Here is a 27,919-nt window from a genome sequence, read left to right as displayed (position 1 = left end):
CGACTCAGGCCAGCTTTGATAGAGAAATGAGGTCCTCAGAATGAATTTCAAACTTTGCTGGGGTGTGTGTAAAGGGAGGAGGAGGGGTTTGCTAAAAGCAAGTCCTCTTCACCCACTTGAAGGCGCCGCAAGGATAAGAAGTTATGCATACCTTAGCATAGAGGAGCTCATGCAGTTGAAGCAACAAAATCCACTGAAAGTGTCTAGAAAATAATTCAAGACAAGATTTAGCACTTCTCCCTGGGAATGGACTATGGGGGAGGGGTGGATTTCTCACTTCCTTCCATGTGTGGGTCCCCACTGGCTGTGATACCCCAGTCCTCACTCACCCAGGGCAAGTGAGACTGGGGAACAGGAAAGAGGTCAGCCTAGTTCTGGGCTCAGTTCACAGGCCCATTTGTCCTCACACTAAGCTGCTTCCTCCCCCCAGCTTTCATCAGTGAAGAAGGTGATACTTTGGCCTCCATCTGGGTTTTTATTTTTCGAGTTCTTCAGAAGCTGGGTGGGGGACAAGGGACTACTTATTGAGGACCCTCTGAAAGAGCCCCTGTAGACTATAAATGCTACAGACATTCAGAGGCAGGGGGGCCAAGTAGACCAGAAAAATCCAGGAAGGCTCAGCTAAGGAGGCAAGATCACAGAGGATGAGTCTGATTGAACACGGCTCAGGAGTAAAGGGGGGGCACTCTTTTTTTTTTTAATAAATTTACTTATTTTATTTATTTATTTTTGGCTGAGTTGGGTCTTCGTTGCTGCGTGCGGGCTTTCTCTAGTTGCGGTGAGCGTGGGCTACTCTTCATTGCGGTGCCTGGGCTTCTCATTGCGGTGCTTCTCTTGTTGCAGAGCACGGGCTCTAGGCACGCGGGCTTCAGTAGTTGCAGCACGCGGGCTCAGTAGTTGTGGCTCATGAGCTCTAGAGTGCAGGCTCCATAGTTGTGGCAAACGGGCTTAGTTGCTCCGCGGCATGTGGGATCTTCCCGGACCAGGGATTGAATCCGTGTCCCTGCATTGGCAGGCAGATTCTCAACCACTGCGCCACCAGGGAAGCCCCAAGGGGGGCACTCTTCATGGAGGTTTCACCTACCAAGGCACAGAGCAAAGGAGAAGCAAAGACATGTAGAAAGCAGTAACAAGGCCAGTGTGACTAGAGCCTGAGATTTCCTTGGGGGAGGTGGCAGGTGGGTGGAAGCAGATGACAGAATTCCTAGCAGTCAGTAGAGACAAGATTGGTCAGTTGGTCAAGATATGTTTCCCAAAGGCTCTGCCAGGTCCAGGGCAAGTGGCCAGGGGCAAAACTGATGATGGCTTAGAGGAGAATTTGTGCAGCAGGCTGAGAAGCTGCTATGATTATTCCATGGTTCCTGATGTGGGGATGTGGGTCTGGCCTGGGGAGTGGCAGTGAAAACTGGGCAGCAGGAACTATGTAAGACCCTCAGGAGGAAGAATGTAACTGTGAAAACTGGTTGGGGCGGTGGGGGGAGGAGGGACAGTCCAGGAAGACACTAAGGATTGCTGCAGTGTGTAGGGATGGCTCTGGCAGGGCCTGGAGAGCCATTCAGAGAGCCCACCTTGTAAAGTACAAGCGTGGATCCATTGATAGGATCTGCTCCCTCCTGTGAGGGGAAATAGAGCGAGTAAGTGAACGTATAGGAAAATGAGCACCTTCTCTAATCATCAAGAAAGACAGCTTGAAGCTACAATGAGACCCCTTTTTTGGCCCAACAAATAAAAAGAAAAATTTTAAATGACAGGGTGTAGGCAGTTAGGAATATGAGAGTAGCCTGCCTCATGTAGTGTTTCTCAGCGGGGTGGGTCTAGCTAACCCCCGACCAGCAATATGGCAAGTGGGTATCACAAACTCCAATAATGTTAGTTCTGTGAAAAATGGATCCAGGGAAAGCTCCACACACATAGATATACAATGCAATACTGTCTCTAAATATTGGAAGTAACCCAAATGACCACCAGTAGGGGATGAACTAATTGAACATGGGGCATTAGCGCATATAATTTTATGCAACCAATAACAACAACGAAAGCTATATATCAACATGGAAAATGTCTATTATGTAACATTCGGTGAAAAATAATCAGGCCCAAAACTCTGTTCACAGCATGGTTATAATTATGTAAGAACAATTGCATATAGAAACAAACCAGAGTAAAATATACCAAGAAGTTAACTTTTCCCTCTTTTCTGCAATTTCTCAGTGCATATGTGTTGCTTTTATGACAAACTGACCTGTATAAAGAGTGCAGCTTTCTCAGGAAAATAATACACATAGGCAGGACATGGAGCTGGGCAGCACTCTCGAGTCTACCCTCCCACCCTCCTTTGAGCTCATCCTTTTTGGTGATGAACATGGAGGATTTCTCGAAGCTGAACTCATGATAGAGAGCCAGTGACAGCACTGGGCATGGATTCCTGTGCCTGCTTCATCCTCTCCACTCTCCCCAGCCTGTCTCATCTACTCATCTACCCTGGCTGGCCCAGGCCGTAACTTCCAGAGCACATGGCCCACTTTTCTCTTTCCACGTGGCCAGTGAGGGCTTTGGTCCCTCAGCAGATGCCTAGAGTCCTCAAGGCTCCTCACTGGGTGCGTGGAGAAAGGCTGCCACTCCCCTTCTCTGTGCTCACTGCCTCTACTTCCATATCTACATCTCCCACCTCTCCTGTTGGGCTTTCAGCCCTATTACTCCGCAGCAATGCCTATGTTGAGGTCACCAAAGATTTTTTTTCTTTTTAAATGACGTATTGGTATGTATTGGAAAGAAACATGCTCCTCTCACAAACCTCCGGGCAGGAAGCGAAGGGCGGTTCCACCAAGGATGTTTGCGACAGAATGTCTCATGGTTATTTCTCTGTCTTTGTCCTATTTTTCCTGCTCAGCAGCATCCAATACAGTGACTACCTCTTTCTTGGAACACTTGCTTCAAGAAACTTCAAAAAAACTGTACTCTTTTGGTTTTCCTCCTACCTCACTGTTCCCGCTCAGTCTACTCTCCTGGCTCCTTCATGCCTCCCCAATCTCTACCCCAGAATTAAGTCTCCTTTTCATCCTTCTCCACATTCTCTCCTCTCTTATCTGGTCTTGTGGCTTTAGATTCCATCTAAATCATGATGTTACCCAAAAGCTGTACCTCAAGTTCCATCATCCCAGCTGCCCTCCTGAGACCTTGAGTGTCTAATAATATCCTGAAATGAAAGTGGCCAAAGCTTCACCCTCACCCTCAATTTCCTCATCTCAAAAGACAGCATCTCTGGAACTGCCCTGGTGGCACAGTGGTTAAGACTCCACACTCTCAATGCAGGGGGCCCGGGTTCAATCCCTGGTCAGGGAACTAGATCCCGCATGCATGCCGTAACCAAGAGTTCACATGCCACAACTAAGGAGCCCATGTGCTGCAACTAAGGAGCTGGCGAGCCGCAACTAAGGAGCCCTAGAGCTGCAACTAAAGGAGTATGCCTGCCACAACTAAGGAGCCCGCCTGCCGCAACTAAGACCCGCCGCAACCAAAAAAAAAAAAAAAAAGACAGCGTCTCCATCCCTGCAGCAGCTCAAGGCAACACTCCAGCATCATCTTTGGTTCTCCTCTCCTTCCCCCACATCCATTCCACAGTGAATCCTGTAGCTCTAACTCCAAATACATCCCAGATCTCCCATCATTGCAGGTTAAACCACCCCTCTCTCTCACGTGGAATTCTGCAGCCTCCTTGTTGATCTCCCTGCTTCCCCTTTTGCTCTTACAATTCTTCCCAGGCAGCCAGAGGAATTTTTTTTTAAATGTAAGTCACAGCATGGCATCCCTGCAGTCAATAGAATGGCCTTCCAAGAAACAAAGCCTCAGCTACTTACTCTGTCTTTCTCTGCTCTCACCACTGCTATTCTACATTGTATTAGAAGTCCCAGCCAGTGCACAGGCAAGAAAAATAAAGGCATAAAGATTGGAAAGAAAAAAGTAAAGCGCTCGTTATTCACAGGTAACATTATTGTGAATGTAGAAAACTACTAGAGCTAATGAGAAAATTTAGCATTGTCATAGAATACAGATTAATATATAAAAATCAATTGTATTTTTGTAAACTATTCATAAAACAGTAATAAACTATTGGAAAATTAAATATTTTTTAATTCTACTTACAACAGAATCCAAAAACTAAAAATACTAGGTAGAAATTAATGTAAATTAATTAATTAATGTAAATTAATATAAAGTTAGATGTGCAAGACTATAAAATATTGCTAAGAAAAATTAAAGAAGACCTAAATAAATAGGAAGATATGCCATGTTGATGGATTGAACGTAATCAGGACAGTATGGTATTGGCAAATATATAGACAATCAATGAAAGAGAACAGAGTCCAGAACTATACACAAGCAAGTGTTTTATTCTAAGAGTGCCATAGTAAGAAATATTTATTTTTCTTCAAGAATGCTGCTGTCTAGATATCCATATGGAAAAATATAAATCTCAATCCTGAGCTCTCACCATATTCAGAAATCAATTACAGATGGCTCATGGGCCCAAATGTAAAAGCTAAAATTATACAGATTCTAGGAGAGGAAAAAAAATTGAAGAATATCTTTGCAACTTTGGGATAAGTAAAAATTTCTTAAAGAAGACATAGAAAACACTAATCATAAAAGTAAACAATGATAAATTGAATTTCAAAAAAATTTAAAACTGCTCATCAAAAGTCATAAGACAATGAGTAGGTCAGCCATAGTGTAGGAGAAAACATTCCCAACTCATATCCTTTGTCAATGGATATATATCCAGAATATATAAAGAACTCCCACAAGTCAATAATAAAAAAGATAAACAACCCAATGTTTGAAAATAAGGTACAGACTTGAACAGATATGTCAATGGCCAATAATCACATGAAAAAGTCCCCAACATCATTAGTCATCAGGAAAATGTGAACTAAAACTACAATGAAATAACACTACATATACATCAGAATAGCTAAGCTAAAAAGGACTGATAATACCAAATGTTGATGAGGACATGGAGTAACTGGAAGTCTCATAAATTGCTGGTGGGAATGTAAAATGATACAACCACTTTTGAAATCTGGCAGTTTCTCAAAAAGTTAAATGTACACTTAATGTATGTCCAGAAATTTCACTAGGTATTAACTAGCCATTTGTCTTAAGTATTTACCCAAAAGAAATGAAAACATAATGTCCACACAAAAACTTGTACATGAACGTTCATAGCAATTTTACTCATAATAGCCAAAAACTGGAATCAAATAACCACCAAACTGTGGTATAGTCATAAAATAGAATATTCTACAGCAATAAAAAGGAACAATAAAAAGGAAAGAGCTGTTACTGCAAAAACATGGATGAATCGCAAATGAAACAAAAGAAGCCAGACACAAAAAAGCTATCTACTTCCATACTGTATAATTTCATTTATATGAACTTCTAGAATAGGCAAAGCTTACCTATGATGATAGAAATCAGATCAGCATTCTGTGATGGGGGGTTACTGGGGACTTTCTGAGGTGATGGAAATGTTCTATATCCTGACTGGGATCCTGGTTACATGGGTATATACATTAGTTTAAAATTATCTAATTTTACATTTAAGATTTTACTTTATATAAATTATACCAAAGAATCAAACTTCAGGAGCTACTTGTTTGACTCTAATGGTGGCCAATTGACAAACCTATGGTCTGTTCTTAAAGCCCATCATAGACCCAATGCTGTTCCTTATGGAAACCAAGGTGTGGACTCAGATGCAATGTGGATGTGGTCTGGAGGGGTTGGATAAATCAGGCCTGGGAGAAAACTGCATGTATTTGATCTGATTCATTCATCAGGTCCAAGCCAGGCCTTGACTACTGGACTCAGAGTCTCAGCCCTGGAAAGCAGGAGTAGGTATAGAGCTATGCTTGGGCAGATGAACCAAGACTGCCAGGGGATGAGGCTGGAACAGGGGGCTGAAGGCTTTCTGTCCTTGGGCCTAGGACCAGGTGGTACCCTGAGGGTTTGTTTTGTGCTTGGGAGGTGGCCCTTGGCCCTCACCAAATCTGAAGCTTTCTCATCCCTGTCAACTGGTCCTGGAGGCAGCCGGTGGGAGACTAACTTCCCAATACCCAAAGTCTGAGGGATGACATGTTCAGGAGTGCATGTGTGGCCTTTGGAGAAAAGGAATCCATCTCCTTCGTCCTCCACCTGTACTCTCCTTCCTCCAGGCTGGCTGCTGGCCTCCCAACACTGTTTTCTTCTGGCTCCCTGGACCCTAAACTTTTGATTCTTAGAAACTCTTCTGCATAAGTGGCAGACAACCTTCAATGTCTGTACTGCAAAAGCCGTGGCAGGGCATAGGAGCCTCTGGCCTCCTGGCTGCCCCGACCCTCTGTGTCAGATCAAATGCCTCCTCCCCTCCACCTCCTACTACCCTCTTCACACTATAAATGGTCCAGGGCCCACCACTCCCTCCAGCTCAGTTGGCGTACCTCAACTCGCAAAGCAGCAGGCTCTGAGTCCTCCTGAGAACCCTGTGAGCATCACTGTGGCCGTTTTACAGCAAGGAAATTGAGATTCCAAAGAGAGGAAGAAACTTGTCCAAGATCATGCACAGCAGCCAGACGCCAGCTCCAGCTCCAGGTGTTTCCTGACACCAAAAGCCCTTCTCGATACCGGAAAAGAGGGGCTGATCTTCAACTTTCTGCAGAACCTGGAATAGGCAGTGCCAGATCTAGGACCGTGACATCCATGGAGATAAGTGTGGAAGCTATGGAAGATACTTTGGGGGAGAGGGCAGTAGGGGAGGCTTTCCTCTCCCTCTACCCCAAGGATATGGCCTACTTTTCTGAGCTCTTTTCTAGACACAGAGAGAATCCTGACGGCTTCCTGAGCAGTGGGGAAGCCATGGTAGCCCCATGGGGCTGGCATCCACTGCCAGTGAGAGACCACTAGGGGTAGCCAGCTGGGGCCAAGGTCCCCAAATAAAGTTGTGTAGCAGCATCACTCAAGGAGCCTGTAGTAAAGTAGGTGCCATTCACGCTGAGGCAGGTTCTCAAGGTAGAAGCCCCAGGGAAGTTCTGACAGGGCTGGGGGCAGAGGAACTCTGGGGTCATGGGACTAGCATGGGCTGTGGATCCTGAACAGACCTGGGTCATCAGGGAGGTCTCAGCTGGAAAATGGGTAGAAGAGCACCTCCCTCTCGGGAGTGCTGCCAGGGTTACATGAACTGAGGTTTCTGGCATCCATGTGGCAGTAATGTGAGTTTTTCTTCCTCCTTCCACAGGACAGGAAATCCCAGGGCAGGGGCAACTCACAGGACTGGCAGCATGAGAACTGCTCCGCTTTTCTGGACAACTGACCTGGGACTCGTTTAAGAATGTCCCAAGGAGAGCTTGTTGAGAAGACTCTAAACAAGGGTGGGTGTGATCCAGGAACTGATGGTGACTTACATGGGAGTCACCCTGAGCTGTCCCTGAGCATCCAGCCACAGTCCCAGTCACCCTTGCAGAGGGGCACCTGCCCAGAGGCCATGCCACTTGAGCCTGGGAGAGAGGGTCCGATGAGTTCCTCCACTCCTGCTTCATCATTCCCAACCCCCAGGTGAAGCTGCTCCAAACCTCCCAGCTTGTCACCTCCCTTCAGCCCAAGGGTCTCCAATGGCTCCCTGACGTCTCTAGAGCAGTGTCCGCACTCAGCCTGGCATTTATTATCCCACCCTAGGCAGGGCGCTTATGCCCCCCCCCCCCCGCCCATCCCCAGCCGCACCCTGCATCCCCAGCCCACAGAGGCCGCAAGACCCCTCCCAGGGCCATGCCGTGCCCTCATGGCTCTGACCTTCCAGAAGTCCCATCGAGTCCCAAGACCAAGCAAAGCCCCGACTCTCCTCTCATGACCTCCACAGCCCTGATTCTGTGACGACATCCTGGTCTTCACCCAGAAGAAGAGAAGGAGCCGGAGAGAGAAGTCACATCTCCAGCCAGAGAGCGGGGATTCCAGATCAAATGGGCTATGGCTCCCAACATTTCCACAGCTGCAGCCCCTCCCCATCCTCAGGGCACAGCCGGGAAATCCTTTGTGTGTGTCCAGCCTTCAGGCAGCCCCAGTCCAGGCAGAAGGGGGAACAGCAGCAGCCAGCCAGGAGCCAGAGGTCTCAGACTTGAAGCCCCCTGGGCTCCAGCAGACCTGCACAGGGCAGAGATGGGGCCTGAAAGCCCCACCCTTCACGCCTCCAGGCTCTCTATGCACTGGAAGCACTAACACTCCCCTCACCCAAAGGCCTCTGCAAAGGAAACTCAAGGAAGCCTAATTAAGAGCCATGGAGGCCCCAGGCACAGTCACTGATAAAGTCCTATTTAGGAACAAGCAAAAATGGAAAACAGCTCTGCAGCAGGTGAGAGCCACGAAGACCTGAGAGGGAACTCTGAGGCCAGGGAAGCTAGCAGATAGGGCGACTTCATGTGGGGGGCAGACAGTTAGGCTGAGAGGCTGGCTTGTGAGCCTCTATTTACTCATAAAACGGGAGTTAAATGCAGTAAGGCACTTTCCAGCTCTGACCTTCCCAAGTTCTATCTATTCATCCATTCCAGCTCTCAAAGCCATGTCAGAACCACACCTGTGTTGATTTTCACTGCTTCAGGATCCACTCCCATCCTTGGAGGGCTGGGTTTGGCCGGTCCAGGAAGTCACACACAGAGGGGAGAAAGTGCAGAGGCCCAAGAGTTACCACTTTTCCCTCGAGGTAATTGTACTCTGAAGAGGAGACATCAGAAGCCCTGAAGCTGGAACCCGCAAGCTCTTCTAGGCCCCTCCAGTCCTGATGCCCTCCTCCTCTACCCCCCAATTTAGGGCCATCTCCAGGGAGCTTTCTTTTGTTCACAGCTCCATTACTATACTAACCTTGTATGACCTTGGGCAACTCAGCTGACCTCTGACCACCTTCCTTCCGGAGGGCAGAACCTGGGTACCTGTCTTTCTCCCAAACCTCTTCCCATCTACTGCCATCTTTGCCTACTCCAGGCACCCCTCCCAGCTTCAGGTCGGCAGGATTTATTCCGCAGAATTAGCTCTCTGAGAAAACCCACCTGACCATCAGAATAACAGAAGAAAGAAAACCTTCCGGGTCAGGCCCACTCATCCCTTGACAGTGCTCCCAACCCAGGCCCCTGGCCTGTATGACTCATGTGCTGGAGAGAGGAGGGCCTTGTCTCCTGCTGACTGAGATTATATTATAGTACATAGTCATTGCCGAGAATCTCTGCACACCCCGCACCCTAGGATCTCCCACCCGAGCACTCACATAATTCCAATAAGCTTGAACCCCATTTATAGGAGCTCACCAAGAGGAATTGATCCCCTCTCTCCTGGGCCCAGAGGGAAGAGCCCTAGCTCTACAGAATCTATCTCCAGAGGTGAATTATATTTTATTGCATCTTCTCTGTGTGGAAATAGACACAGCTACTGGCTTTGCTGATGTTAAGAGCTCCAGCAAGCTTTGCATCCACAGTTTAGTGAGTTCAATTTATCGTCAACGATTAGATATTAAAGCCATATCTGGGGAGTCAAGGGCCACGTAAGGGTTGATTCACATCTGGCCAAGCTGCCCTGAGCCCTAGGTTGGACCCTGTTCTGGGTGGTCAGTGGCAGAGCATATAGAAAGGCACTCCAAAAAGCCCAATTTCCTGGGGCCCCATAAGGCAGTCCACATACTCACTTCTGTCCGAGAGAGGCTGGAGCAGCACTCTCCAGGCATGTTGCACTCATTTTTGCTCCTCAGATACTTGAAGGTCTTTTCAGCCCCAGGGCCTTTGCACTTGCTATTCCCTCCATCTGCGATACCCTTCCTCTTGTTCTTCTTACAGCAACTTCTTCTGGTCATTCTTCCTCAGCTGAATTCCCCTTCTCGGAAACCTTCCCTGACCTTCCTGTCCGTGTCTGTCACCCCACTTTGGCTATGGACTCTGTCATTAAAGAAGTTCTGTCTGCTTAGGTTGCCCCAGCCAATGGTCCAGGGAGGCTTGCCCATAGAAGACACTCTAGGTCAGCCCATCCCCTCATCTGGCTGACGTGGTGACCAGCTCTGTGCCCCACATTCCCTGGATACCTTCACGACCCTGTGCGGAGTAGTTCTTCGGACCTGCCTTGGCTGCCTCCTCTGCCTCACTGTCTCCCCAGCAGCCCTGGCCAGCCCTGCTGCACAGCCCACTAGACCCTGGCCTGAAAGGGACGTTCAGAAAGAGAGGTCCCCAGGGCAGGTGGGCAGCTCACTCAGACAGGGGCCCTGACTGCAGCTTTTCCCGGGAAGACAGCCTCCTTTCTGAAGGCTTTCAGCCTCCACTCAATACTTCCCCATACACCATCAAACCCTACAGTCTTTTGTGTGAAGCGACATTTTCTAGGACCTATGATATGCTGAGAGCTCTTCAGGGCATCGTGCCTCACCTTTCACAGTCTCATGGTCCAGGGGGCAGGTGTCACTGTCCACATGTTCTAATGAGGAGATGGGCTCAGAGGAGTTAAGGGAGTTGTCCATGGTCACAGAGCAGAGCTGGAAGGGGCCCCAGCCTGTGTGACCCAGCTCAACTTCCATCTCAGCCACAGGGAAATGCCTTGACCTTAAACCATGCCGAGAGGTGCCTGGCACTCCCTACTCAGGTTTGGGGGCCAGAGAGCATGGGAGCCCCCCACCAAGGGCCCTTCCTCTGGTAGCCAGGGACATAGAATATCAGGGAAGGGTCATGCAGGGTTGGGATTCTTTGGGCAGGGAGAGCATTTCTGTTTGGGAGGGGATCTTAGAGCCCCATGCTCCCGGATTCAGACCCCCCGCCCTGCCACTCACCACATGGAGGAACCTGGGCACTTTATCCCCATGCTACTCAAGCCTCAGTGACTTCATCTGCGAGATGGACATAATCCCTGCTTAGAAAGCTATTGGAAGGACAGAAAAGTGAAGGAGGTCATGTATGAGACATCCTGGCACACTCTAGATGCTCAAAACATGGGCTCCAGTGTGTAACTGGAGCAGGCCAGACCCAGAGCTGGGTAGCCCAGCCCCTCACTCACTGGGCCTTTCTTTGGTGGGGACACATGGCCCATGAGTCGAGGTCCCATCAACTGGAAGTAAGGCTGCACTAGGGAGGTTCACCACACTGGGGGGCTACTCCAGAGGGCAGCTGAAGGGCCTACCTTGCTCTGCACAGAGGATCTCTTCCAGGTCTGATGGTGGATCGGCTTGCTGGTCTCTCTGGCTTGATGTGAACACAGCTGAAGGCTGGGAGTGGATCTGGGGGCATAATCTACTTTATCCACACAGCCGCTGCATCAGGGGCAGGTATTTGGGGATGAGGCAGACTCCCCAGTGCCTCCCCAATACCTCCTCATCCCCATCACCTCCTCTTTGTCCCAACTTTCTCTCAAACCCCCACCAGAAAGAGGAAAACAACCCTGCCTAAGAGAGCCACGATCACCCCATCATCTCTGCTCTCCTTATTAGCACTTGTTGCAGCCCATCAGACCGTGCAGGTGGCTCTCCTCTGCCTGTCCGCATGAAGTCTGGACCCTTTGAGGACAGTGGGAGAAAGGACAATCTTGAAGCCATTTTTTCATATCAGAGCCCAGCCATGGACCCCAGCAAGTACTTAGTCATGCTGAGTCTCGGTTTCCCATCTGTAAAATGGGATCATACTGCACGATTTGAGATAAGTGTTAAGCGTCTAGTTCAATGGTCCATAAACTTTTTTAAAGCACATAAACTCTGGTTCAAATTAAATCTCAGGAGAAAATCCAGTACACAAAATAGCTTTGCTGGAAGCAGAGGCCACATCCTGAGGGTACAGGGAGTCCAGTGTGAAAAGATCCAACTCTGGAGCCACCTGAAAAGGCCATACCAGCAAGAGGAGGTGGATAGATAGTTTGACAAACCAGCATCAAGAGCCGGGTGTATCTCTAGGGGAGGCAGATGTGGATATGGGGAGGAGGGAATGCATCCTCCACACATGAGATTGGCCTGGGAGCACTAAGAGAGAGAAGCTGCTACCAGGTACCCACTGTCTCACCCCTAAAGTCCCCACCCTGACTACCTACAGGAGATGGGATGAGGAAATGAGCAACCTCCTGCCTCTCACCGGTTAAACAGACTTGTTCTCCATTCTTCACATCCCATTCCTGCCTCCTCGTCTTGCCTCCCCCATACCTGTCAGCTGGAATGCGCTTTTCCCAAATCTTTGTCTATCCAAATTTGCCCTTCAAATTCACGTGTCACCACCTCTTGGAAGCCCTCTATGATTGTCCCCAGCCAAAAGTAGCATCCCTTCCTCTGACCTCCTCCAGCTAAGAGTCTGAGGGCTCAGTTTCTCCATCTGTGAGATGGGACTGTGAGGACTAAGTGAGATGATCCAGGTAAAGCCCTCACATAGTCCTGGCGTACAATAAGCACTCAGTAAATGGCAGCTGTTCATTATGATGTTGTGGTCTCCCCCTCCACCTAGGCAGAACCACAGCTGCCTCAGGGTCTGGCACACAGTAGGCATCTACTGAATACTCACCAGGTGACCAGCAGGTGGCCCCACACCCCAACTAACCTGTCCTGACCAGCTCCTCTGAATCCCAGGAAACTGGTTCCCTTGAGTCACTGGTTGCCTTCTCCTGGTCAGGGGAAACAGAGAGAGGGCAGAACTGGCAGAGTCCTGGTAGTGTCTGGTAGCAGACACTTGCGTTGCATTGGTCACCAAGGTTTTGTGGCTTGGCCACCCCTCCCCTCTTCCACTGCAGTCCTGCCCCACCCTTGTGAGAATTACTCCCATTTAAGAGGTAAGAAAACTGAGGCCCAGCAAAGTGCATTACCTGCCTGAGACCATAGAGCATTCTCATAATCCACCAACTAGTGGCAGCATGTCTACCAAGGGTGCAGGGAGGATCTGGCCTGGATTAATAAATGTCTCATTTTACTGATAGGGAACCTCAAAAGGTGGAATAGCTTTGCCCAAGGCTTCATGTAAACCAGAGCTGAGATCTCCTGGCTCCAAACTAAATAAGCCCACCCCACTCCACACACAGGGTGGGAGGTGGGCTTCCCAGATCCTTCCTTGCCTGCTGGCCTCAATTCCAAGGGGTGAACATGCTGGCTGTCCAGAGGAACAAAGGGGAGAATTTTATCCTGCTGGGTTTGGGGGCAGCTGTAAGAACCCACTAGGGATTCAAAGGCTCAGCCCAAGACAGCCAGGTTCGGAGACAGCTACCCGGGACCTGTGCCCCCTCCCCACGCCTGCCAGAGAGAGAGAGAGAGTTTCAAGCAGCCCTGGAAGCATCGAGACCCCTGCAGAGGTTGCGGCAAGCTGCATTTGGAGGCTCAATTCCGCCACTGCAGTGGAGGGGCTGAATCGAGGGCGCAGAGGGGCTGGTGTGGAATAGCAATGAGCCAGGCCGCTGAAAGCCGGCCAGCACCAGGTTTGTAAGACAGAGAACGCTGCTGTCGGCTGGGTCAGGGGGAGCATCACTGGGAAGAAACGTCTCTCTCTTTCTCTCTCTCTCTCTCTCACACACACACACACACACACACACGTGCACTCACACGCACACACATGTGAATACACTTCTTATGGATTCTTTATTGAAAGCACCTCGGGAAACCACATGAAGCCCGGGCAAATGCATGTGTCTGAATAGGACGATGTGAACATGTGGCCCCTTGGTTTCTTAGCTCACCTGATACCAGCTAATTGTCAGGATTTGCTACCATTTCACAGACAGCCACATTGAGGCCCAAAGAGTGTGATCTGGCCAGGCATCCAGCCTCCCAACCCTGGCTTGTGAGAGTTGTACCTGATGCCAGAGATCAGGGGGCCAGGCCCTGGGCTAGGTGTCGCTGGGCCAGCCTCCTCAGGGACTCTTGGAAGTGGCCACACAGATATGGGAGATCCACGGGCAATCCTTCCATCCTCTCCTCTGCTAATTACCTCTGCTGCACCCCTCCCCACCTAGTCATAGGAGGGGGCATGCCCCCACCAACAGCAATGGGCCAAGTATGGCCAATAAGAAACCTGGGAACGGCATGCAGACAGCTGAGCAGATGCCTCCCTGCTAGGACTATTGAAGCTCTGGTCTTGCATGTGGAGAAGGCAGTACAGAAGGAAGATCAAGGCCAGCCCCCGAGAGAAGCACAGACAGGCAAAGTTGAGGGGCACACAGAGTCTCTCTGTCCCTAAGGTCCTGGTCCTGCGATTCTGCCTTCAGCCTTGCAACCTACCGGGCACCCTCCCCAGCCACTGGGGCATAGATTACCTCTTTGGCTTAAACTGCACAATGACACCTCCTTCGCAAGCCACGTCTTTCCTTCATAGAAAATATCAAGTCCATGATTCAACATGTATTTGTGTGATATTTTGTCCTTCTCCCTCATGTGTGTAAACTCCCCGAGGTGAGACTCTATCCTCAGCTTCCACTGCTGCCTTCCTTGCACCCAGCACAGGGTCTCCGGGAGTGGGCACTAAGCCAAGTGAAGGAGTCCGTCTGCACCTCTGCAGCTTTGTGACTAGACAGACTTTACCTGCCTCTGCAGCTGGCAAGCGTTTCACTGGGCAGAGTACATGACAAGGGTTGGTCTGAACCACAGGCTCTGTGAGGCCCCCAGAATTCATTTGGGGACCTCAGGGGTCCTTCAGAAGGGTGGGCCACCCCTTCAAGGATGAAGCCCAGGGCTGGAACCAAGGTCCAGGAAGCCCATATGATGCTGTTCTGGAGAGCAGGTCCTTGGGAGTGAGAGCCCATGGGTGGAGAAAGCCTGATTTTCTGGGTGGAAAGTCCCAGAGGTAGATTGGGGGCTGGGCTGCTTTTCCCTTGAGCAATTTCAGGTACTTCTCTCCTTCCTGACAGCTAAGGATGCTGGGGTGGCAAACGGGTGCTGGACACGAGCCATGCACCAGGCACCCCACTAAGTACTTTACACATCATCTGTCCGATCCCCCAGATGTCTCCCCAGAGTAGACATCATCAACCCCAATACACAGGTGAGGAAATCAAGGCGGGAAAGCGGGGAGACTTGTCCAAGGTCACCAGGCTAGGAAGCAGCACTCAGCTCAGGTGGCTTGCCTGTCCCTGCCTTCTAACATCTCCCACCCTCCCCGCCACCCTGAGGGGAAGGGAGGTGGGGGGAGGAGTGCTGCAGGTGTCAGATGAGCTCTTGGGAAATGGAGAGGACAGGAGCTGGGGGAATATGTCAGTCAGGGTCCCCCTCGAGGCTGCCCGCAAGGGCTCCCGAGGGCTGAGGGTGCTCCGTCGCTGGAGTAGTCAAAAGAGTCTCCAGCGTCCCGCCCCCTCCCCTCCCCGACATCCTCGCTGCCAAATGAAATCTGGCAGCTTCTGAAAATAGCTCAGCGCTGCAGCAGGCGCTCTGCCCGCCCTTCAGCAGGCTGGCACACAGCTGGGGGTGGCCACAGTGGGCAGACGCTGGCACACACCAAGCTGGGGGTGGGTGTCACACACGTAGCGCACCGGGCAGCAGAGAGCTGGGGGCACGGGGCAGCTGCCATCCCTTAGCTCCCATGACCTTCCCATGCCTGGTGAGGCCAGGGTGGACCTGGAGTCAGTCTGGCATGTTTACCAGGCCTGAGGCACCCTGTCCAGCAGCAGTGAAATCACTAGTAGGTGTGAGGACATGCCCTTAGGCCACTTTTGTCCACTCATATAGACAAAGAGAAACTCAGAAACAAGGGGAAAATGTCAAAATGTTGTTTACTAATATCTGGATGTAAAACCCAGCAGTGTTTTACAAAAAGTGTGACCACCTTATTTGACGTGGTCTAGGATTTCCCTGCCCGTGAGAGAAGTGTAAGGAACCAGCAAACAGGCCGGGGGTCAGGCACTTGCCAGGCCCATATCAGGCGTTCAGCACCCTGAGGCTGCCTGGGCAGTGTGGGGCTGGGTGAGCCTGGACCAGCAAGGAAGGGGCACTCTCTGCTCTGACTCTGCCAAAGCCAGGACCAGACACTCTAAGCGTCACACAGCAGCCCTCCGCTGCCTCGGGTCTGACCCGGAGGATAGAAAGAGACCCCTGATTAACGGGGAGCCCTTGGCCCTGCCCCAAGCTATCCACTCTCGCAAAAGTGCACCAAGAGACAACCCCTGCCATCAATCAAGACAGAGTAGAGGATGAACAGTTAAGGAAAGGCTTTCCTGCCTGGGATCTGGTGAGCAGGTAGGGGCAGGGTAACTGTTTTAGCTTTTGTCACAGTGACATTTCCAAAGTAAAAAAAAAGGGTTAAAAATACCTCCCACTCGCAGTGAGACGAGAGGCTACTCTTTGGGTGGGGGGTAGTAACAGGATGCTGGGCCCATGGACTCTGTGCAAGGAGAACTCCAAGGACCCTGTGGGATGGGGCTGCAGCAAGACAGGGCTGGACCACCCAGAGAGCCAGGCAGACTGACCCTGCAGCCTCAGGGAGACCAAAGAGGGGTGAGCCTGAGAGAGGCATGCAGCGTGAGGGAGAGCAGCCTCCCCAAGAAGGCACGCAGACCCTCGTTTGCCCCTCTCCCTCCCTTGCTCACTCACTCAGCATTCAGAGACAGCAACTCTGTCCCTGGTCACCATGACAACCAGTGGCCGGATGCCTTTCCCAAGGCCAGGCCCATCTGCCCACCCTCCAGGGAGCTGTTTCCACAGAAGAAGGGACGCCCAGCCACAACTCCCAGTGGCCTAGAAGTCTAAGGCCATGCCCAGGGCAGGACAAAGTCACAGTTCATTCAGGCCACTCTGGTCAAAGGCACTGCAGCTGCAGCAGGTGGCTCCCTAGCCCCCAGGTTTTGGCCCTTGTCTAGGGCCTGAACCTGGGCTGGAATTCTGAAGGATCAGGGTCACGTCACCCCATCCTGAAGTTCCAAGTGACAAATTAAAACATAACAAAAATAATCCTTTTGTTAAAAACCATGAGCCTGGGCCCTCTGGGTCAGGGCCTCAGGCCCCTCCAGTGTGTCCTCCAGGCTGAGGCCCAGCTCCCCCACAGCCGCATGAGCTACTGATTGTTGCAGCCCTGAGAGGCCGAGGAGCTTCCTGCCTGCTTCTTCCTCCGCTTGTTGAGGAGCCGGTTGTTAGAGGTCTGCAGGTCCTTGATCTTCACCTGGTCATAGTCCACCCGCATGGTTGCCAGGGCACTGGTCATTTCCTCCTGGGGACAGATGTGGGGGGAGGGCAGGTACACTGACCTCAAGAGACATCACCTCCTGCCTGAGTAGCCCCTTAATAATATCAGTGATGGCAGTGACCATCTATGCTGCCCGAGAGCCCCCTGTGTAGCCAGCACTGGGCCCATCCCTTTGCCTCATATGAGCTTCACTCTAGTCCATTGTGGTAGACACTGGGCTTATCCAAAAAGGCACAGAAAGTATAGTGACTCCCTGGGACCATACCAAGGGTAAGTAGGACAGGGACTTGGACCAATGTCACCTGCTCAGAACCACAAGGCCTGCAGGGGACGCCGTCTTGCTGTGCACCCAGGGCACCAGCGCCTGAAGACTGTGCCCTGGTTGCCCCAGGCTCTGAACTGCTGCCCCATAGGCTCAAATCTGGCCTCCCCTAAGTCTAAAAGCAGGCTGACCACCCTCCCAAATGTTGCAAATCATAGGAGGGATTATGGCCAAAGCTTGTTCGGTTTGACCCCAAAGCCCCCGTTCACCGAGGGCGTGAGCCAGGAGCACCACCCTGAATGGGGTAGCGCAGCCCAGTGCTCCAAGTGCCACGGTCAGACCACGGCTGCAGTCACTGACATAAGGCGAGAGGGGACCGAAGACCCAGGTTCTGGGTGGTCACCACCGTGGAGTCCCTTTTTCCAAAACCCTGCTACTTGCAGGGAGGCTGAGGGAGAGTCCACCCACCTTGACTTCATCCCAGTGGTCTTTGTCCTCCTGCAGCACTCGGGCTGTGTGGAGTGGAGTCTGTGGCACCACCATCGATTGCTGGAAGGAGCCCCAGGCCCGTGGATCAGACCGTGCGGGCACCCGGGACAACACTGGCTGCCCCACCCCACCCCCTTTCTTCCAGTCTCAGATGGGGAAACAGAGACTCAGGGAGGTGAAGGAGCCTGACATGAGTGGTGGCAAAGGCAGGTTATAGGTGGGGCACTACCACACATCTGTGGCCCACGGCAGGGACTCCGGAGCCATCACTCTTCTGGCAGCCCTGCTCAAGCTCATCACCCTGCCCACCATAGAACGAGGTGGCACTCACGTTGATCCAGGGATGGTTCATGAATTGTGTGATGGTCAGCCTCTCTGTGGGGTCTGTCTTCAGCAGGAGGCGGATCAGCTGCTTGGCTAGTGATGAGAGGGGAGTGGTGAGGCTGCGAAGTTCCTCAGAGTCAGTCCCCCCCTCCCAGAGACCACCAGCTCTGCACACGCTCCCAAATTCCTAACCCACAGAAACAGTGAGCTAATAACCGTTCCTTGTTTTAAGGCATTAAGTGTTTGGGGTAATTTGTTAGGCAGCAATAGATAATTGATATGAGGCAGACTTGTTTGTGGTCTCCAAAGGGAAAATATGAACAGGAGTTAGAGGAAGTTTTGAGGAGGCAGGTTTTGAGCCCATTTGGCAGATATAGAAACTGAGGTTCAAAAAGGTTAGGTGACTTGCCTAGGACCACAAAGCTGGGATGCTGGGGAAGCTAGGATCTGAATACAGGTCAGTTTGACACCAAAGTGTTCTCTCCCAGAAGGAAGGCTTATGGGGTCCGGAGGAGCAAGATGGGGCAGAGATTCACTCACCATCCTCAGAGACCTCTGACCACTCAGGATTGGGGAAGCCATACTGGCCCAGGCGGATCCTCCTCTTCATCCCCGGGGAGATGGCCTGGCCCGTGTTGGAGTAGAAGGGCGGGAAGCCGCATAGGCTAGGGGAGGGCAGAGGTCATTCGGCACAGGTGTGGGGGAAGCGCCAGGGTGGACCCATTCTCCTCCCCCAAGACCCTGACTGGGGAGACAGGCAGCCAGACACCAAGGCAATAATACCAGCCCTCAGAACTCTGGTGTTCATCCCAGGACCACCATCTGCCCTTGGCATGGGGAGGCCTTCAGGGAGCCTGAAGAAGAGGTGTCCCATGACCAGAAGGGAAGGGCAGCCTCCTTGAAGAGTGACCTGCTCAAGCCCCTCACCAAGGATGGCAGGGACAGAAGTGGTTCTGAGGGTACACGGGGTTGCAGGAGATGGATGGTACTCACAGGATGTACATGATGACGCCCAGGGACCACATATCACATGACTTGTCATATTTCTCTGGACCCAGGACCTCAGGAGCTACCAGGGCAGAGAGCACAGGAAGGGCCTCAGTCCCAAGGGTCCTCAAGCCCAGGCAGGAGCCTAAATCCTGGACAAGGTGGAGAGCAGGTGCCCAAGCTGGGGGATGGGGCAGAGCAGATTGGCGTCTGGCACCTTCTGGGAAGGCGGCATGTGTGTGAAGTTGCGGGAGGAAAAGCAGCTCCCAGATAAAATAATCCCAATTTAGACTGGGCTGTAAGAAATGATAGCCTCCTAGCTACTTTGGGCCATCTCAGTCTTGGTGTGGGAGGAGAGGGAGAGGAGGGCAGTCTGGGGTTTGATGGGGTCCTGCCGTAGGTGAGAGGGCCTCAGCCCACCAGCTGCCCTGTGTCCCTTGCCTCCTGAATGTACAGCCGAGGTCATGTGTAAGGAGGAGCCACGGCCAGGGCTCTGGGTTCCACTGTCAGCCTGGCTACCATCCCATGGGGCCTTGGTCTTCCCATCTGTTCAATGAGATGGGTAGGCCGGAAGATTTCTAAGTCAAAATACTGCAAAACATGTTCTGGTAAACAGAGTGCCATTCCAGCTGTCTCAGGGGGCTTCCCACCCCTTAAACAGCTCTTGGAAGGCTTATCCTGAGGGAGAAGAGCTCTCTGTAAAACGAGTCATCACCCCACTCTCTGGGAAGGGGCACTTTCAGCAGGGGCTTCTCCAGATCTGGGGGCTGCCCGCTCACAGAGGAGCAGGGAGCTTTTCCAGGAAGCATGGGTACGTGTACAACCCCGGGTCCCATCCATGCCCTCACCTAAGGGACCCTCTCCCACAAGGCAGGTGGCTGGTACCCTGCATCCCTCTAATGTAGGAGGAAATGCCTGCCCACTTTCTGAATATGACTCTCAGGAAGATAAAAACCAGAGAAAAACAACCACAGTTGGGCTCCATCCCAAGCTGATGGCAGCCTTTTATCACGTATATATTTAGAGCCGCTGTGATGTCATTCAGCTCACAGGCCACAGCCAGAATTTTCCTGGATCTATTTTCAAAAGCAGAAGCTGAAGTTTGGGAGAATATTTTTGCAACCTCCGGCCCCCCAGTCACCGCCTCCTCGCAGACAGAATCCTCCCCTCCCTCCTCACTGGGCTTTAACCCTTTGGCTTCTGCACCCCACTGGCTGCCCCATACCACAGCAGGGTGAGGCGGGTGTGGTAAATAGGTACAAACCATATCCCAAGGACTCACCCACATAATAGGGAGTGTAGCAGGGAGTCTGCAGGGCATTTTGGGTGGTCTCCTTGGCAAAGCCAAAGTCAGTGAGCTTGAGTACCCCATCTTTCTCCTTGGACGTGTAGAGCAGGTTTTCAGGCTGGGCCAGGAAGAGAAAACATTAGTCTGGAGTTAGGCACCAGGTGGGGGCAGAATCTTCCCTCATCCAGATTGATGCAGGAGGAGCCAGGTCCATCTCACTAAAAAGACCTGGGTCTTGGCAAACAACAACACAGGCCAAATATGGAGGAGACTAATGTGGCTGAGAGGTGACACCTCATCTCACAGAGGGGAAACTGAGGCAGTTGTTCAACCAAGGCTGCAGATAACCGAGTGCCACGGAGAGCCCAGGGGCAGGAAATTCTAAGCTTGAGTTGGTGATGCTGCCTTGAGATGCCAAAATGAGGGTTCTGGGGGAAGGTGGGCTGCAAGCGAGCCAGTGCTGCCAAGCACACAGCCTGTACCCAGCCCAGAATGAGCCTGCAGGACAGCCCCCCTGAGGTTGCTCCGGGAGCTAAGACCCCAGGAGCTGCACAGAGGCCATCTTTCCTGGTTGCAGAGCACAGAGAGTCTGAGGGATGAAGGCAGTGGGGAATCTGCATGGAGGAGGCAGCCCTGAAGCTGGTTTTTAATGAATGTGTAGGACCTAGGCCCATGGAGAGGAGCGGCAGAGCTGGGGTAGAAGGATGGGTGTTAGATGGAGTTCCAGTTTGGAGCCAGTGAAAGCTATTTCTCAGGTCCTGTTTGAGATGATGCAACCTTGGACTGGGATTAAAAACAGGGAAGCAGTTCTGATCTACACAAAGGAATCTTCTCAGCAGAAGGCTTTTCTCCCCTTGGGAGAAAAAAAGGAAGCCAGGGCCAAAATAAAGCAATGGTTTATTTTGCAAAATAAAGCAAAGGTGAGACTGTTGCGGCTCCCCGTGTATCCAAAATCAAAGAATAACTCTATGGGTTGGCAGTAGTCAGCCAGAGGAAGAACCTGATGCAGCAGCTGGGCCCTCAGGTCTCCTCCGCCCAGTCTTAGGAGGAAATAAGCCTGGGGGTGTCATGCTCTAAGTGTGGGCCTGAGGGCCCAGGAGTTGCAGATTCTACTCTGATGGTGGCTGGCACATGCAAGTGTGTGCATGTGTGTATGTAAGGCTGCCTCGGTTTGCATTTCATCCATCTGATCTTGATCACCTGTAAGAGTCAGTCCTCCCTGGATAGGAAGTTTGGAGAGAACATCTCTCAAGCCCATCCACTGGAAGGGCAAGCAGGTCCAGCAACTGGGATTACCTCTGCTCCTTCATCCAGTGCCCAGCACATGGCTTCTTTCCCCTAAAATGTTGACATTAGAGGGCTCCACCTATGGAAACTATGGCTGTTACTTCACAGAAGCCCCAACATTGTAAGGCAGCCCCTTCCTGAGGCCTGGCATATTGTCACCACAAAATCCTTGCTGAATGAACAAATGAATGCATGAATCCCAGTGCAGCAACTGCACAGCCTTGAGCAAGACAATCTCTCTCTGAGCCTCGGTTTCCTCATCTGTCAAATGGGTAATGGCACCCATCTCACAGGGCTGGGTGAGGATTAAACGAGATGCTTATCAGGACTACTGGCTTGAAGTAGGCATTCAGTTATTCTTATGGCTATTGGGATTATACAGTGTTTGAAGGAAACAAGGAGACCCATCTGGCTAGAGCAGAATGAATATGCTGGAACCATGGGAGAAAAGGCTGAGAAGAGCAGTCTTGGCCAGGGGGAAGAGGCCTTGAATGCCAACCAAGGAACGTGGCCTCCATCTAGTGGATGCTGGGACCATTGAGGGTTGTGGATGGTATTCTTTTCCCTGGTCTCCGAACCTGGATCCTGGAGCCTCACCTTGACATCTCGGTGGGCAATGTTCCAGCTGTGCAGAAACTGGATAGCGGTGCCAATATCCCGCATGATCTCTGCAGCTTCTGCAGACAGAGACAGAGGAGAGGGTCACTGATGTCAGTCAAGGGTCAGGCAGCCTAGGGGGCCCCACCCATCATCCCTCCTGGGAAAGCACAAGGTGGTGCACTCCTCCCACCCAGGGCCCCCATCCCATACCCACACCCTGGTCACCCTAGTTTCCTTTGGGGATGGCCTCATCTCATTTGGGGCTCTTTCAGCGGGCCTGGGCTACCTCTCCCCAGCTCAACTGTTGGTTGGCACCAAGAGGCGTGGAGTCCTCCATCCCAAGGCCATGGAGAGCCCATCTCTGGCAAAGTGTCACAGACTCACAGAACCCCTTGGGAGATAAACACTCTGTCCCACCCTCTCTTATTCAGCTGGGGAAACTGAGGCACAGAGAGGCGCAGGGCCTTGCCCAGCATCACACAGAAACTCTGTGTGAGCCATCTCAGCCCAAATCCCCAGTGCAGCTGCACGTACACACCTCTCTCAGTGAAAGCTTGGTCGCCACGCTCCTGAATCCTGCTGAACAACTCACCGCCTTCCATGCTATTAGAGAAAGTGGGCAGGGAGGTGGAGAATCAGGCATCAACCTGCCCCCACCCCAAGTCATGGGCTCAGGCCTCCAGCCCTGCTGCTCTTCTCCTGGGGAACGGTCACCTTCAGCCTCCCTGTGCCTTGCAGAGCCTGGTGAATGGTGGGCTGTTGGCTTGGGTGGGTTGAACTCAACTCTTAGAACTAGGGGAGGATCTTAACCAGGGAGCACCTGTGTTCCCAGGGGCACTGACCCTGCCTGGCAGCCCCACCCTCATCCAGGTTTCCCCAAGTGAGGAAGGAGATGTCAGTTATCATCATCATGGCCACTGTTTTCTGAGCACCTACTGTGTGCTGCGCCCTGGGCAAACCCTTTGTGTGCACTGCTGTGTAATCCTGGGCTGGTCCCTTCATCTCTCAGTGCCTCACCTTCCTCTTCTGTAAAACAGGGATTATAGCACCAACCTCACAGAGTTGTGAAGACTGATTCAGCAATACACATAGAGCACTTAGAATGAACAGGGTGAATGCTATATCAAGATCTCCCTCCACATTTTACATGGGAGTTACAGCGATTCAGAGAGGTTAGCAGTTGCCCAAGGTCACACAGCTAGTGGGTGGCAGAGCCAGGATCTGAACCCCAAATCTGACTTAAGAGCTGCTACACTGAGGGGTGAGGGGGAACTTTAAAGGCAGACAGGGAGGAGCTGGAGGCCAAGACACAGGGCCCAGGGTCTGAGGAAGGTTAGGGTTGAGCCACAGTGCTCGTGGAAGAAGCCCAGGGTGGAGAAAGCCACTGGCTCCTGGATCTAGGCCCTGATCACCCAGCACCTGGTGGGGCCGTGGGAGCACCAATCCAGGTGGGAAGGAGAAAGCTGAGGGGACAGTGTACTTCCCACTCTTCCCCACATCTCTCCCCCACCCCCTACATTCAGCTCTTCCAGCCCATCCTCACAGAGTGGAAATCATACCCACGGAGGCCACATTAGAGCCCCTGTGGATTCCTTCCCACCCTTGCAGGAAGGCCCTTGTGGCCAGCTGCGCAGGTCCGCGACCCTTCAGAGGCTGGCGGGGGGCCTCCCGGAGATGCTATCTGAAGAACAGAGACAGCCCCTAAAGAATGGCGGGAGCCTGGGGGCCACAGGGGTACTAATGAGGCACTGAGGCAGGGTGGGCCAGCATACCATTCCATGACGATGAGGAGACAGCGTTTGCTGTGATGCATGTTCTCATACACATCCAGGATGCGCACAATGTGGGGGCCGCCTGAGGCTTTCCAGTGGTGGTCCACCTCCTGCCGGGCCTTGGGGCTGTCATACAGGAGCTGAGGGCAGGTAGGCACAGAAAGTTGTCAGGCCTAAAATCCACTTCCCCAGGAGCCACCCAGTAGTGCCACTGCCCTCACTTTGCAGACAAGGACACGTAATCTCAGAGAGGCCTGCGACCTGCCTAAGGTCCCCCAGCTTATGAAGGGCAAAATGAGGATTCACATCCAGGTTTTCCTGATTGGTGGTCCAATGAGCCTCTGGACTTGATTGAGGGTCAGCTTCAAGCAGCTTAGCTGGTAGCTCAGGAAGCCCTGGAAAGTAGCTGAAAGCTTGGAAGGACTCAGAGGCCAGAGAAGCCCCTGCCTCCCTTCTTGGGGACAGCAATTGAGGTGGAAATTGAGTGGACTTCGTAGTCAAATCACACATCACCTGTGAGACCCCAGGCCAGGAGCCACACATCGCCAGAGCCTCATTTTTACAGTGAGATGGCATGAGGGTTGTGGACCAGAGGTAGAGGTTGGCAGCAAGGAGGACCCTGCTCGAGGGAAGTGACTGCCTGGCGGGGTGAGGTCTGGGCTTGGAGCTAAATTCCTCCAATGACTCACTGTGACCTCAAGCTAACATTCACAGCTCCAAGCCACAGCCCACAACTCTGTAAAATGGAGTAATAATAGTCATCCCCACAGGATACATCACATCAAGGCAGGCAGCACGTGGGTGGGCGTCACGATCCTTGTTCAGGTTAACTCAGCCATGGGCTGTGGCTGTCAACCTTACAGCCAATCACCGGGAATGAGCAAGACCCTGAAGTGGTCATGCTCAGAGGAGGTGCAAGGGGTGGAGACGTCAGCCTGCAGGGTGAGGTGGCCCAGAATGGGGAGAGCAGGGACAAGCCATCCCCCGGGTAAGGCTGCTCACATTTGCTTCCTGGCTGAACAGGGCTGAAGACCAGGGCTGGAACCCAAGATAGGCTCAGACCAGCTCCATCTTGCTCAGTACACGCCGGACCCTGGGCCACCCTGGGCCTTGCTTTCTTCTTCTGCAGGATGGTTTCCCCTCTGCCAGGGCATGTGTGGGCAGGCTCTGGGACCAAGCTCTCTAGGCAAAGATCAACTGGGGCGGAAACGAATCCCTGCATCTGCTTGCCCCTTGGTCTCTGGAGCTTGACCCTAGTGTGGGGTGCAAGGAGCTGGGCAAGCCCCTCCACCAGCTCTGGGGTTCCTTCTCCACTAACCAGTCCAGAATGGGGGTGTGCATGGAGACGGCTGCAGGCAGACACTCCCAGCCTGGAAACCATGGATCCCTTGCTCGTGCTGCCTTTGCCTCCTCTGTTCTGCCCACACAGCTCCCATGTACCGGCTTCTTACTTAACAGCACTGTGGGTAGAGGCTTGGTCACCCCCACTCACCACATCAGCTCCCCCCACCACACTGTGTCCTGAGGTGACTCAAGCCACGGGCACCTCAGGCTTTAGCCACAGGACCAAAGATGTACCATCCTCCCTGCCTGCTCTGTCCTCTCTGCACCCCTTCTCTGCTTGGCCTCCTAACACTTCTCCCTGCCTCCTGCCACCTCCTCCCTAGCCCACCTGACCATGTCCTGCCAGGGCCCCCAGGCAGGCTCCTGGACCCTCTCCTCACTCTGCCCTGTTTCTGGTACCTGACCCCGATATCAGGGTCCTCTCTCTTCTCTCCTAAAATCCCAAGCTCACAGCTGAAATGCTTTCGGTGGGGTCCTCAGCCCTACCTCTTTCTCTCTGGTCCTTCACTACCTATCCCCAACCACTAGTGCTCCGTATAAAGGCCACCTCCTCGCCTGGCATCCAGAGCTCGTCTTCCTCTCTCAGCTCATTTCCTGCTACCCTGGCCCCAGAGCACTTGATTCTGGTCAGAGTGATGTATGTTCTGATCCCAAATAGGCCTCACTCTCTGCCTACGCCAGGTGCACTCTTGCTCCATCTCCTCTACTGGGCTAACCCCCTTTTTCTGAGGAAGGTTCTGGTGTCAGTTCAGACGTCTCCTCCTCTGGAAAGTGCTCCCAGCACCTCCCTCAGTGGTTTTTGCCTCTGTACCTCCACCAGGCTGGAAGCAGCTTGAAGGTACAGACAGGTCGGGATTACCTGGGAGTCCCCGGCTGGGGTCTGGCAGAAAACACTGGGCTCCTGAACAAACAAAGGATGGGATGATGGGCATGGGGCTGGAAGGAGACAGGGGTGTGAACGGGAAGGGAGGAGGACGATGGATGGCCTGAGCCTGCACCTTGTGCTTTGCTGAGGAGGAGAAGCAGGTGGAGCTGTCCTGAGCTGGAGCCTCTCAATGCCTCCCACCCTACTCAGTCCATATTTAGGATCCCATTTACCACATGGATTAAAATAGTCCTTCTCTGAGTGCCAAGGCTCTGAGAACAGGCACAGGGGTGGGGAGAGAACTGACCCTAGAAAACACAATAAATGCCTCCAGATCTCTCTAAAGGGGAGATTACAGAGTCCTGCACCTGGGCCCACACAGGGCCAGCTGCCAAGAAATCTCCAGGGCTGTCTCTCTTGATCTCTCAGGGTGACCTTGAGTGCAGCCCCAAACCTCTTAGAGTCTCAGTGTTCTCATCTTTCTTCCCCCTTGCCAAAGTCTTCTCCTCTCCTAGGAGTACCCGCAAAGACACCTCCTCTCAGAAGCCCTCCCTGACAACCTGTCTAAAGAGGACCTCGAGGGTCCTTACTCTCCCCTCATCCTTTATTTTACTTTCTTTCTATATATGCTTGTTTATTGAGGTATACTTTACATACACAGATCTCAAGAGTCCAGTTCAATGAATTTTGACAGTTGCATACACCCTGTGACCCACACCCCCATCAAGACAGAAAATGTTGCCAGCTCCCCAGAAAGCTCCCGCATCATCACCCTTTTTTCCTCCCTCCTGTGCATCACTTGCTCACGACCTACAATTAACCTGTTCCTTTGATAACTCTTTAAACAAACACACACATATAGATGTTACACTTTCAGTATGCCTGGCTCTGTTCTGAGCACTTGATAAACATTAGGAGGAAGGGACTTTATTACCACCATTCTTTAGCTGAGGAACTGAGGCACAGCGAGATGAAATAACCGGCCCCAGATCATGCAGCTGTTTCCCCAGTCAGGCTGGCATTGTGCTGCCTCTGGCCTCAGACTGTGGACCCACAAGGGCAGGGCCAGTCTGCCTGGTCACCTCTGGGTCCCAGTACTGGCACAGAGCGCTGGCTCAGATAATATCTGTAGATTTGATGAACAAATCTATAAAGTGGGGATAAAGGGAAGAAACCCTCACAACCCATCATGAGGAGAGAACAAGATTAAATTGAGGACCCAGGAAGGCTCAACAAATGAAAGACATGACAACCTGGACAGACTTCCTCCCCACTGTACCTAACCTACCCTCTCTGGTGAACTTTACCTCCTCTTCCAAGGAGCCCATCCTGACTCCTCCAGCCCACAAGGCCATTGCTACAAGTTGGCTTCATTCATGCAAGTATATGAGGCTTCACTATCCTTCACGAAAGGTGTCCCCCAGCAAGAGCCCCATCTTCCCAGGCATGGGAATGAGCACAGGGCTAAGAGGCAGGAGCCCCAGGTTCTACTCTTATTCTCAGTGTGACCTGGGGCTGGTCCTTTGCCTCTCTGTGTCTCTGTTTCCCTTGTGTTAAGATGCAGGGCTTGGGCTAGACTGG

At 52.1% G+C, this 27,919-nt stretch overlaps 1 protein-coding gene across 2 annotated transcripts in view; it reads right to left on the bottom strand.

The window, feature by feature from the left end:
• Positions 1-13,332: 13,332 nt before the first annotated feature.
• Positions 13,333-27,919, bottom strand: part of MAPKAPK3 (MAPK activated protein kinase 3) — a 29,875-nt gene continuing 15,288 nt past the window's right edge. Inside the window, exons 3-11 of one of the 2 annotated variants that reach the window (XM_082664747.1) lie at positions 24,130-24,269; positions 22,896-22,960; positions 22,355-22,434; positions 20,465-20,588; positions 19,189-19,264; positions 18,736-18,860; positions 18,203-18,288; positions 17,851-17,931; positions 13,333-17,144 (exon numbers count right to left, since the gene is read on the bottom strand). In XM_082664747.1, the coding sequence (XP_082520873.1) occupies positions 16,992-17,144; positions 17,851-17,931; positions 18,203-18,288; positions 18,736-18,860; positions 19,189-19,264; positions 20,465-20,588; positions 22,355-22,434; positions 22,896-22,960; positions 24,130-24,269 (930 nt within the window). In that variant the 3' untranslated portion in view covers positions 13,333-16,991. The remainder of the gene's footprint in view (positions 17,145-17,850; positions 17,932-18,202; positions 18,289-18,735; positions 18,861-19,188; positions 19,265-20,464; positions 20,589-22,354; positions 22,435-22,895; positions 22,961-24,129; positions 24,270-27,919) is intronic. The other variant, XM_082664748.1, reaches the window with a different exon arrangement.

This window comes from Grampus griseus, assembly GCF_964374135.1.
Source record: "Grampus griseus genome assembly, chromosome: 10".
NCBI lineage: Eukaryota > Metazoa > Chordata > Mammalia > Artiodactyla > Delphinidae > Grampus > Grampus griseus.
The sequence above is the reverse complement of the archived record's forward strand: the minus strand, read 5'-3'. Positions and strand labels throughout refer to the sequence as shown.